The sequence below is a fragment of the Myotis daubentonii genome, chromosome 1, assembly GCF_963259705.1.
Source record: "Myotis daubentonii chromosome 1, mMyoDau2.1, whole genome shotgun sequence".
Lineage (NCBI taxonomy): Eukaryota > Metazoa > Chordata > Mammalia > Chiroptera > Vespertilionidae > Myotis > Myotis daubentonii.
The window spans coordinates 7,059,582-7,071,922 of NC_081840.1; the positions used below are offsets into that span (position 1 = coordinate 7,059,582).

The 12,341-nt window shown below is 44.1% G+C and overlaps 1 protein-coding gene across 13 annotated transcripts in view; it reads left to right on the forward strand.

Moving 5' to 3' along the window:
* Positions 1-12,341, forward strand: part of PPP2R5C (protein phosphatase 2 regulatory subunit B'gamma) — a 140,346-nt gene that overhangs the window by 111,699 nt on the left and 16,306 nt on the right. For 12 of the 13 annotated variants that reach the window (XM_059686712.1, XM_059686702.1, XM_059686663.1 and 9 more), the window contains 4 exons: positions 935-994; positions 2,769-2,877; positions 4,515-4,568; positions 9,759-9,929. In XM_059686712.1, the coding sequence (XP_059542695.1) occupies positions 935-994; positions 2,769-2,877; positions 4,515-4,568; positions 9,759-9,929 (394 nt within the window). The remainder of the gene's footprint in view (positions 1-934; positions 995-2,768; positions 2,878-4,514; positions 4,569-9,758; positions 9,930-12,341) is intronic. The other variant, XM_059686693.1, reaches the window with a different exon arrangement.

Below are 12,341 nucleotides of genomic sequence, written 5' to 3' on the forward strand. Positions count from 1 at the left end.
AACTCCTCACTTCAGCCGAATCAGCCCGAATGTTGGTGGCAAACTTTTTTTCTGCCAGGGGCCATTTGGATATTTATAACATCATTTTGACCATACAAAATTATCAGCTTAAGTGTTAGACTGTTATTTTGGTCAAACATTTAACTCACCCCTAGTGCCTTGGCAGGGCCAGACCAAATGATTTCTCAGGGCCAGCCGTTCCCCATTCCTGGTTTTGACTGACTAACCCCAGGTGAACAGGTGTGAGTCAGGGGCCGGTGGTTCCTGAGCAGATCCTGTGGGGAAGAGACATCTTCCTGTTTTGTGTCCCTGTTCCCGCTCATTGCCCCAGTTTATTCGGTGACGTGTTTGAAGTATCGGATGGACGGATGGCAGGCTGGGTACCAGCAAGAGGATCGAGGTCTTCAGGTTGCCCTGTGCAGGAGGTGCTGCAGGGAAGCAGCGCAGGGGTGGGGCGGGGCAGTGTCAGAGGAAGCAGCAAGGCGGCCCAAGTGGTCAGGAAAGAGCTTCTACCTTTGTAGAGACTGAATATTGGAGGCATCGAGATTAAGATGTCCACTTATGTTGAAATGCAGCAAAAAAAAGAAATGAATTAATAGAGGTGTGAGTGGGTGGATCTGATAAGGCAAACATCAAAATGTTCATTGTAAAGTCTGGGTGGTTGAAACACGGGTGCTCACTGTAAAATTCTTCCAACTTTTTGATTGAAAACTTTCAGAATAAAATGTTGGGGGAATTTTTGAGTGGCAGGCTACAAGGAGTTTATTGATGACAAGAAACAGTGCCCCTGGGATGGTTTTATAAAATCGATGTGCTTATTGTTGCCTGGCTGCGTGATTTCCCCCCTAAAAGCACTGTTTTTTATTCAGAGGATTTTAGTCTTCCCAGCCGTTATTTCACTGTCTAATTCTACATGACAAATTGCCTTTTCCAGGTTTATTTATGAAACAGAGCATCACAATGGCATAGCAGAATTACTGGAAATACTGGGAAGGTAAGTTGTCTTTGTGTTATTGGTAGCGATTGGCTTTAGATGGAATTTATAGCAGAATGATCCAGTTCATTAAATTCAACCACCCACTCCCCAAAGCAAGAAAACTTAAACCATTCTCTAGAACTTAAACAAGATCTCACTTATGGAAGAGTTCAGGAGCTCTTGGATGAGAACAGCTAGGTGACAAGTGTCTTCCATTTGTGTGGTTCAGTATGTAGACTCCACCTCCTACACCTCGGGAGCATTCTGTGGAAACACAAGTTCAGTTGTTTCCTCAAAGGCAATGCTAAAAATAGTCACATTAAGGTTTATATTTGACAGAAGAATAGATCATTTATTATACATTTGAGGAACTGAGTAAATACTAATATTTCAGATTGTTTTTGGTTTATGAATTTTTCATATATACTTACAAAATAATTAACATTTTGTAAACTTTTATCTTAATGCAAGTAAAGTTCTTGCTTGCTGTCATTTTTTACGTTGTTGACTATACATTGTGTGGCAGGCCTCCTAACCCACCATTTCCCAGAGTCCTCAGGGTTCAGTGGCTCCTCTCTTGGGGATTCCATGCACATTGACAGGTAGAGGTTCTGAGGAGTCCTGCAGTGAAAAGTGCCTGTAGGTTTTTGTTTAATGGTTTCCAAAACTACTAAGAAACTTTTCTCAAAGAATGCTGGTCATCCTGTGGCTCTGTGGGCCTGCCCTATAGTTCTGAGAAAAATTATACTTGCTGTTGTAGATATAATTTGAAAAAAAATGTTAGTCCTCATGGAGATTTCTACTTCGACTAGTGTCAAACACTAGGTGGGTCTCTCTCCCTCGGTAGAGCATAGTGAGCGGTTAGGTGGGTGTCCCTTACAGGTTGTATGACCTTGGCAAGTTACTTACCACTCTGCATCTGTTTCCTCATCTGTGAAATGGGAAGATAAATTTTATTCACTTGCTGGGTCGAGAGGCAAGGTGAGCTGTCTGCGGTGTCTAGCGCAGCGCACACAGGCCTCCGTGCCCCCCACGGTTAGGCTTGACTACTCTATCCTTCCAGAGGAGGCATCTGATCTTGAGGGTCCCCCCAGGTGAAGAGCATATCGTCCTCGATGGCCACTTAAGACTAGCCCTGCCTGCAGGGCCCCTGTCCCTGAGGTTCATGAATGATGGGGGAACAATTTAGAAAATGCTTTAACTGCTTTCATAGCTCTTGGTAACATTTACCTGCAGCTGCGTAATTATAAAAACAAGTGGATAAACTACTTGATGTTAGAAACAGAAACTTTGGTTTGCAGGTTAAGAGTAAGACCCTCCTTTCTTTGCAGAAGGGAACGAGTTTCTTGCTGATTTTTAACCAAAACCGTTCTGTGCACTCAGCGTTAGAATAATGAGCCAGACTTTCTCCTGAAAGTGAATTCCTAAGTATGGGTGAAGGCGAAGGGAAGGTTCTGGGTGGGGGCACCCTGAAGCTGGGGGTGCCAGCTGAGCTGCCTGGTCTTCGTGGCCTAAGGAAGGAGGTTGTATCCCCAGAGACTCCCACTGTTCTGGGTAACACCCTGTAAATCCAGAAATTTAAAATTGCCCTGTAGTTACAGAGACAAAATTAACCTTGCAGGTATTTAATTTTATTTTAAATTTCTGCTGATACTCTCCTTTTTTCTGAAACGCATCTTTTTGCTTGCTGGTTTTCATGATAAAAACCAAAACGGGGGAAAAACAGCAAGGTACTTTTTTTAAATCTGGAATTTGTAAATATTCAAACTGTACATGAATTCTGTTTTCACAGTATAATTAATGGATTTGCCTTACCACTAAAAGAAGAGCACAAGATTTTCTTATTGAAGGTGTTACTACCTTTGCACAAAGTGAAATCTCTGAGTGTCTACCACCCCCAGGTAAGGGCCTCAGTCGTGCCAGGGGCTCGGTAACAGGCAGTCTTCCCAGAACATTACTGAGCCCTGAGACTGAGTCCATCCTGTTAATTGGGAGTGCTCCTTTCTTATATCACATTACTGACTCAGGTACCAAGGCTCTGGTGGTAAATGAAAGAACAAGGGGTAAAGAGATTCCTTTTAAGAAAATCAGAAAAATCTCAGGAGTAGAGAATTTCACAATGAGTTTTAAGCATAGGAAAGGGAGGAACAGGCTTGAAAAGAGTCGAAGAAGACTTCTCAGAGGAAATTTGTCTGTAGTATCATTTATAATCTAGCACCTTAAAGGAAAATATACCTGTACATAGCACCTGTACGCCGATAGCCACAACTTCGTAAAAATCTATTTACAGTTATACTGAAAAGTAGGTCCATATGTGGTTACTAACCACTGCAGGTACCCAGGAGATCTGGTTTTTCCTTCACTCTTATTCTTCTAAGGTCCGTGTAGACAGACCTCAGCGAGGCTGATGGCAGGGTGCTGGATTTGGGCACTCCCACCTTCAGTAGCCAGTGTGTTCCAGAAGCTCTGCTCTGCAGGGCCCCACTTAGGGAGTTTGCAGTGAGGGATAAATTGCAGAAAGAACTGTTGACCCCTGAACAACTCAGGCTTGAACTGTGGGGGTCCCTCGGCTTGGATTTTTTTCAATTGACTCACATAGTTCAGACCCATGTTTAAACTGCCACGCATCCAAAACAGAAACCATCCCCTCACACCACGATATTTTGAATTTAATTTTTAAAAAGTCAATTTGCAATGAATATTACAAAAATAAATATATATGACAATTCGGGTGTTCTTGAATATTTTCAGCTGAAAATTCTCATGAAAAATGATTTTAAGTTGGTCAGGGCTGCCACTTAGGGAAAACATTTTTTTTTATAGACGCACGGGCGTGTGAGGAAGGTCTGCCTCTTGCATCTACAGATGCTGATGGCAGACAGTGGGTAAGGGTCAACTGGCAGTAGGGAGCCCGCGTGTGCGGAGAATCCACGTGTGCGGGGGGCTGGCTTGAGTTACACGTGGATTTTTGTGTGCAGGCATTGGCCCCAGCCTCTGCGTTGTTCAAGGGTCAACTGTATATTCTTCAGGTGATTCTAATGACATTGGCCTCCTGGGAAATATTTTGCTTAGAGTTTTGTTTGTTTGTTACTAACTGGTAAGATCTTTACATTCAGCCCCGTTGATGTCATATTAATTGTCCTGTATTAGAAATCAATATACTTCAGAGATTGAAGGTGGAACCAGATTTTAATTTGGTTTTTCCCATTTGTCATATTACTTGTTCGTTAGTCTCCAAAAAACCACAGGAAAAATCCCCATCAGACTTGGGCTGACATATTGGTGTTAGCCCAAAAGACAGCTTCCTGATTTTCTCAGCTTTCCGTTGTACCCTCTGCAGTTGATGAGGGGGAAGAACCTATGCTGGCCTGCAGTGGGGCCCATCCCACCTGGTCGGGGACACCCTTGGGCAGCACCTGAGCGTGTCAGACCCTTGTCTCAGCAAAGGAAATGTTCACAGTGATGCTAGGATCCTAGAAACCTAGCGGCATTTCCATGTTAAAATGAAACGTTAATTCTTTTCTCCTTTACTTGTCAGCTGGCGTACTGTGTCGTGCAGTTTCTGGAGAAGGACAGCACCCTCACGGAACCAGTAAGTGGTCCTGCGCTACCCTGTCACCAAGCGCCCCCACACACACAGTGTACTCAGTGTCGACACCCCACTGTCTGCTCAGCACACAGCTGTTCAGCTCTTTCCTCTTCAGCTATAGGCCTAATGACACTGAGTTCACTCGGTGTTACGGGTTTTCCAGGTGTAGTCCTTTAGTGACAGGTCCCTGGACTGTAGGGGATTTATGCCACAATGTCACCTTGTCCCTCACTGTACTTGGAACTCAGAGTGCTGGGCAGTTGTCACCAGTAAGTTGTATGCAGCTTAACACTCCCCTCTTGGTTTAGCAGCACATGTAACTGACTTCAGTCAGAGGGACTATATGAGGGTTCTAGTGCTGTTGTACCGAAGAGGCTTTGCTGTCAGTAACAGTCTTTCCCCATAAGAGGGTAACTGTTTCCTGATCATTGCTTCATAAGTGAATGCACATTGCTGCCATTCATTGCTTAGATTTCTCAATTTCTTGGCATTTAATCTCTATTAAAAATACAAAAGCTATTGTAGCCTAGATTAACATAATCCGGCATGTCAGGTGTCAGGGGAAGCGTTTGAAGAAATTTTAACAGCTTTGTTGAGATATAATTCACATACCACATAATTCACCCATTTAATATATACAGTTAAGTAGGTTTTAGTACATTATGCTATTAATTTTATTTTATTTTATATATATATACTATAAGCCCGTTGCACGAAGATTCGCGCAATAGGCCTTCCTTCTCCTGGCTGCCGGCACTGGTTTTCCTCCAGCACCCAGGACCCAGGCCTTTCATCCGGCCGCAGCAGAGAAGCCAAGCCTCGAGGCTAGGCTTTTCCCCTCTAGCCGCAGCGAGGCTTGGCTTCTCCCTTCTGGCCGGAGCGGAGAAGCCAAGCCTCTTCAGTCTTCAGTCTTCAATCTTCACTCCTGCCGGAGCCTTCAGTCTTCGCTCTGCGCCTGTGTATGCAAATTAACTACCATCTTTGTTGGGTTAATTTGCATAGTCACTCTGATTGGCTGGTGGGCGTAGCAGTGTGACATCAATTTGCATGTTTCTCTTTTATTAGTGTAGATGTTCATAGTAGGAGCCTCGTGCACATAATTCATGCACTGGGGAAGGGGGCTACTCACCCTGGCCTGCGCCCTCTCACAGTCCAGGATCCCTGTCACAGTCTGGGGCTCTCGCAGTTCAGGACCCCTTGCTCCTTACGGCCTGCCTGCAGCAGAGGCAGGGAGGCTCCCGCCACCACCGCTGAGCTCGCCAGCCATGAGCCCAGCTTCTAACTGTTTTGAACGTCTGCCCCCTGGTGATTAGTGCAAGTCATAGTGACCAGTCGTTCCACCGTTTGGTTGATTTGTACATTAGGGTTTTATTATATAGGATTTTGTTTTTTCAGAAAAGAAAAGAGAGAGAAAGAGAGAAAGATAGAAACATCAATGATGAGAGGGAATCATTGATCAGCTGCATTCTATATGCCCCCTCCTGGGGATTGAGCCTGGCATGTATCCTGAGCAGGAATTGAACCATGACCTCCTAGTTCATAGGTTGACACTCAACCACTGAGCCACACCGGCCGGACTGTTACTAAGTTTTTATAAATTGAGATAAAATACATATAACATAAACTTTGCTGTTTTAATTGTATAATTCATTGGCATTAGTGACATTCACAAAGTTGTGCAATTTTCACCATTGTTTCCAAAACTTTGTCATTACCCCAAACAGAAACTCTGCACACGCTCAGTACTAACTCCCCATTCCCCTCCCCCAGCCTCTGGTGACCGCTGTTCTCCTTTTGTCTCTATGAATTCCCCACTACAGGATTTGTCCTTCTGTGAGGCGGTTTCTCTCAGCATAATGTCATCAGGGTCCATCCGTATTGTAGCAGGTGTCAGAATTCCATTTCTTATTATGGCTGAATAATATTCCATTGTGTGGATGGACCAGTTTTTGTCTATCATTCATCTTTCAGTGGCTACTGTGAATAATGCTGCTATGAACATGGGGCATACAAATAACTCTTTAAGTGCCTGCTTTCAGTGTCTGTGTGTGTACACCCAGAAGTGGAATTGCTGGATCTTATGGTAATTCTAGGGTTGGGTTTTTGAGGAACCACCAAACTGTGTTCTCCACAGCGGTACACCATGTTACAGTCCCATCAGCAGTTTCTCCACTGCCCATTCTTTTTTCTTTTTGGTTTTTTTTTAATAAGACAGACCCTGCTTTTTGTTGGGGTGGGGGTGGTTTCTATGTTTTTTTGTTATTATTAATCCTCACCTGAGGATACGTTTTCCATTGCTTTTCAAAGAGAATGGAAGGTGGGGGGGGGGGGGGGGGGAGAGAAACATCTATGTGAGATAGACACATCGACTGGTTGCCTCCCCAACTCATCCCTATCAGGGGCAGGGAGCAAACCCAAAACCCAGGTACGTGCCCTTGATCGGGAATTGAACCCTCGACTCTTTGATGCACCGGCCAATGCTCTAACCACTGAGTACACCAGCCAGGGCCATTGCCCATTCTTTATTTGGGTCGTTTTTTAATAGTGAGTAACAAAGTAAAAGGTATTAGGTGCAGTCTTTTAGTTTTCTTGTGAAAAGACATGAAGAAATCCTAATACTGTGTTCCTGTGTGAAACTGACTTCTGATCTCTGCTTTCTTTTAAGCTTCTAAATGCTGTGTGTAGACTCCCCTACCTCACCCACGAATTCAGGGCCAGCTCTGATCACGTCCCTCAGTTGCTGCCTGTAAAGGTGACAGACAGCCCCTTTCAGAGTGACTCGTCCCTGCACTGTCCTCCCTGGAGTCTTCTCACACCTCTGCCTCAGCTCTGAGATTCTGGAAGCTCCCAAGGAAATGTTCAGACTTCAGAATTTTTCTTTTCTTTTGTTTGTTTGGGGGCTCCAGAATTCATAAAGTACAACCCATTTAAAAGACATTTTTTGCTCCCATTTGTAATCTATAATAAATACTTTTTATTTGCAACCTATATACAGTGCTCAAAAGTGTTCTGGGCACGTCGAGCACGTACAGTATTGTAAGAAGAACAGAAACTCATCAGGAAGTAAAATCATGTTCTTGTTGCCCACCTGTCTCTTTAGGCCTCTACAACCTGGTGAGAGCTCTCTCTCTTTCCCTAATGTGCCAGGTCAGGAAGGGGACTCCCCAGGAAGCCAGGCAGGGGCCACTGGCACACACCCCAGGCTTGCCAGTCCTCTCCAGAGAGCCAGCAGCCCATTGAGTTTGCCAAGGAAAGCCCCGTTCTTGAAGTGTTCCCAGCAGCGAGCGGCCATTGTCGCCTGGTATTAGCATTCCCAGAGCAGACATCCTCTTCTGCAAAAGGCTGTTGCACTCTGAAACAGTTGGTTATTTATCTGCTCATAGGTGGATGCAAATAGTGTGAAAAGTCAGGGTGTGACTCTGATTCCAGAAATAATACCTTTCCAGCGACATGAGTAGCTACATCAGCTTTCCTGCAGCTCGAATATTAACGTGTTTCTCCCATAAAATTCCATTTGTCAAATGACTAGGAGCTGTGGGCTGCGCAGTGATGTGCATCTGCTATACTCTTAACAGTGGTTCCCATACATCCAGGCTGTAGTAGGTGCTTGATAAATGTCTGTTAAGTTATTTTGAGCAAAAAGTAGGAGGAAAATCATTAAGTGATGCATTTTTAAAAATAATTCCTTTTTAAGATAATTGTGTTGTAAATTATGTCAGACAGACCTCCAAACTAGGAGTGCTTTCTTTTTTATAAATTTTGGAGTTTTATAAAGTGCAATATCAAAGATTATCCAGAAACCTAAATGCCACAAGCATCAAAACAGAATTGTTCTATATGGATGCTGCTCAGAGGCCACCATGACTCTAACCATGGTGGTGAGTAAGGGGCTGGCTTGCTAAGCAGTGACTTGTGTGGTCTTCAGGCTGGAAATGACCAGAGGTGGGACCACCAGCCAGTACGCACGAGCCATGATGACTTAGCAGCAGTCCTAACGCTAGCGGCTGGCTGGTGGTTCAGAGGCTAAACAGAGCTTTCAGGTAGTAGGTTATAGTCATTCAAGGACGTGTGCTTACATGTAAATGCTGGCTCTGGGTTGTTGTGCTGTTTTAGACTTAAACTGGCTAACCTCCAGAAGCATTATTAATACTTACTGGTCTGATTGTGGTAGGAAATTTGGAAACTATAGGAATATGATAAAAGAAAGATTTCCCAGCAGAAACTCTACCTGTCTGACTTGGGCAAGGAATGGGACATGTAACATCCACAAATCAGGAAGCCACTGCCATGGGACTGAATGTGCCTTCAAGGGCGCTGTCTAGGTGGGGTTCTCACTACGGCCACACCGACGCACGCCTTCTACGGGCCAGCAGTCCCCAGGCAGCCGTGTGGATTTCAGGGTCTGCTCCCCACAGCGGCCCCAGGGCAGAGGTTGTTGTACCCCTCGTCTTTGATGAAGGCTCTGAGGCACCAAAGGATTGGTGACCAGTCCAAGGTCATGCACACAGAAGGCAGTGTGGGCCCCAGCTCAGATCCCTCTGCAGCCTCATGAAGCAGGAGCTAATAATACCAGCTCATTTTTATCTCTCTGATAACTTTGCACCACTGAAAACACCATACATAACCACACACATGTGTGTGTATAAATGTATATGAATAATCAATTAATTTGAGAAAGAAATGGATTCTGTACATGTGTATGTGTCACCAACAATTTTAGAACTGGCCACTTGGACACTGAGACATGTAGAATTCATGTGCTCTGAGTTTGTCCATTGGCCTTTTCTCTCTAAGCTCTCCTAACTGCCTCTTTGTTTGTTTTCACTTTTTTAAAGAAACTAACACTGAAATGTGTCAGTAAGAGTGAGTGGGTCACATACATTGAAATTGTGGTTCTAAAGTGTATAAAATTCAATAGAATGGCAAAGGTCTGGGGCGGGGTGGAACCGTGTGGAGGGGGCAGTGGAGGAAAAAAGAGGGACATCTGTAATACGCTCCACAATAAAGTGTATAAAATTTTACCTGTTTCTCTAATTATAAAAAACTCAGCTAGTAATCGACTGAATCACTGTTTCTCCTATAAGGAAAAAAGCACCACCTTATCTTGTTGCTGTGAACGGGGACTGAAAACCAACTTAATTAACGGATGTTGGAGCACCACGGACATCACACTGTGTGCTCTTTCTTCTGTAGGTGGTCATGGCACTGCTCAAATACTGGCCAAAGACTCACAGTCCAAAAGAAGTAATGTTCTTGAATGAGTTAGAAGAAATTTTAGATGTGATTGAACCATCGGAATTTGTCAAGGTCATGGAGCCGCTCTTCCGGCAGTTGGCCAAGTGCGTCTCCAGCCCCCACTTCCAGGTACGGACTCGGCGGAGGGTGCAGAGGGCGGTGAGCAGCTGCTGGGTGGGCTCCTGTGGGGGTGACAGATTTCTGGGTGTGGCTTCTCATGTTGTGCTTCTCATGTGATTTGAAAGTAAACTTCAAGTTTGCACTTTAATTGCACCTCAAAATAAGATGCTAAGACTTTAGTTCTGTAAAATATACTTTAGTATCTTCTTCCCATCACTGACAACATTTCTCAATAAGAACATTTTTTTAAAAAAAGAGCAATTAAAAATGGCTTTTCTGCCCTAGCCGGTTTGGCTCAGTGGATAGAGCGTCGGCCTGCAGACTGAAGGGTCCCAGGTTCGATTCCGGTCAAGGGCATGTACCTTGGTTGCGGGCACGTACCCAGTAGGGAATGTGCAGGAGGCGGCTAATCCATGTTTCTCTCTCATCGATGTTTCTGACTCTCTATCCCTCTCCCTTCCTCTCTGTAAAAAAATCAATAAAATATATTAAAAAAAAAAAAAAAAAAAAAAAAGGCTTCTCGCCCTGGCTGGGTGGCTCAGTTGATTGGAGCATCATACCAGTGTGCCAAGATTGCAGGTTCAATCCCCGGTCAGACACATACAGGAGTCAGCCAGTGAGCCCATAAACGGGTGGAACAGCAAATTAATATCTCTCTCTCCCTCCCCCTCCCCCTCTCCCTCCTCCTCCCTCTCTCCCTCTCCCTCTCCCTCCCTCCTCCCTCCCTTTCTCTTTCTCCCCCTCTCTCTCTAAAGTCAATAAAAGTTAAAAATAAATAAATAAATAAAATCAATAAAAGTTTTTAAATGGCTTCTCTGTAAAACTATCTTTGTGTTCAGCATGTTCCAAAATGCGTAAAACCCTATTTTCCATAATTGACTGAGTAATCGCTATCTATAGGTACTATGATGATAAAACCTTCAGCTCTGGATTCTTTCCATAAAGCTCTTTGTTTCTGACATCATATAAATTCATCTCCCTTCACCCTTTAGAAAAAATTAATAGTCCTGATTTTTGTCACTACAGAATTCTCAATCAAGTCACTTTCCGCTTTCTTTTCCTGATTTCCTTCTTAAACCCTTCAAGGCTCTCAAAGGTTTTCCCCAGTGGCTTTATTCGGCTTCTCTGCCACCCCATCCTTTTGTGTCGTTGAACAGACATTGTAAGTTCATCATGAACAGGGTAAAAATCTAGCCACAAAATGAGTAAAACCTCATGGTCTCCAGGGAGTTGGTAACCCAGCAGAGGAGGGAAAATGTGCCAGCACAGCTCCACGTGACCTGTGTCCATGTTGCCCCAGCCCCTCCCACCCCTCCATCTAATTACTCCCGCTGCCCTCAGCCAGTGCCCTCACCTCCCTGGGGGACCTGCTCCATGACCACGTCTCCCCACGCGCACACAGCACTCCATGTCCCCTGTCCCACCGCTGTTCACCACATGATGTATCGCTTCTAATGGATTAAATAATTCACCCACCAAATGCCTCATCCCTGCTGAGCTGTGTGTGCATGGGCGGCAGGTAGCAGAAGGATTCATTTGACGTGTGTCCCTCAGCATATAGCCCAGTGTCTGGCATGAATGTTGAGTAAGCTGTGCCAGTGTTCTTGGTGCCCAAGAAACCATCTGCCTCTTTGTTGAAGGCTCGTTAGGGTTACAGTCTAGAGCAGCAGTTTTCAACCTTTTTCATCTTGAGGCACATAAACTAATTGCCAGAATTCTGCAGCACACCAAACAATACAGTATTGCCTTAACTGGTTTGGCTCAGTGGATAGAGCGTCAGCCTGCGGACTGAAAGGTCCCGGGTTCGATTCCGGCCAAGGGCATGTACCTTGGTTGCGGGGACAACCCCAGTAGGAGGTGTGCAAGAGGCAGCTGATCGATGTTTCTCTCTCATCAATGTTTCTAAATCTTTATCCCTCTCCCTTCCTCTCTGTAAAAAAATCAATAAAATATATTTTTAAAAATATGGTGTTTGCTGATCTGACAAAAATTAGATATAATTTTAATTGATTTACAAAAATGATAGTAATAATAATAGTAATTGCCTACCCTTTTTGCTCCAAAGTGAGGTTTTTAAACAATCTGGTGCCTCTACTTGTATATAAGTATTTCTGGTACCAAGAATTAACCAATCAGATGTAACTTTTTTTATATTTTACAAATTGATGAGACCAGTAAGATGCAACCCTATAATATGACCTGTATATCAGTATTTATGGTTCAAGACAGGGCATTCACACTGGTGGCCACTGTGTGCTGGATGTTGTCTTTTTTTTTTTTTTACAATCTAAGGGAAAAGAGGTCAATGCCCCTGACTAAATAGTCAGGTATTACATGTTTTAAAAATTCTGGAGGCACAGTGGTTGACAATCGCTGTCTAAGGTTTTGTGAATTTGTAAAAATAATCATAATTTTCTAAGG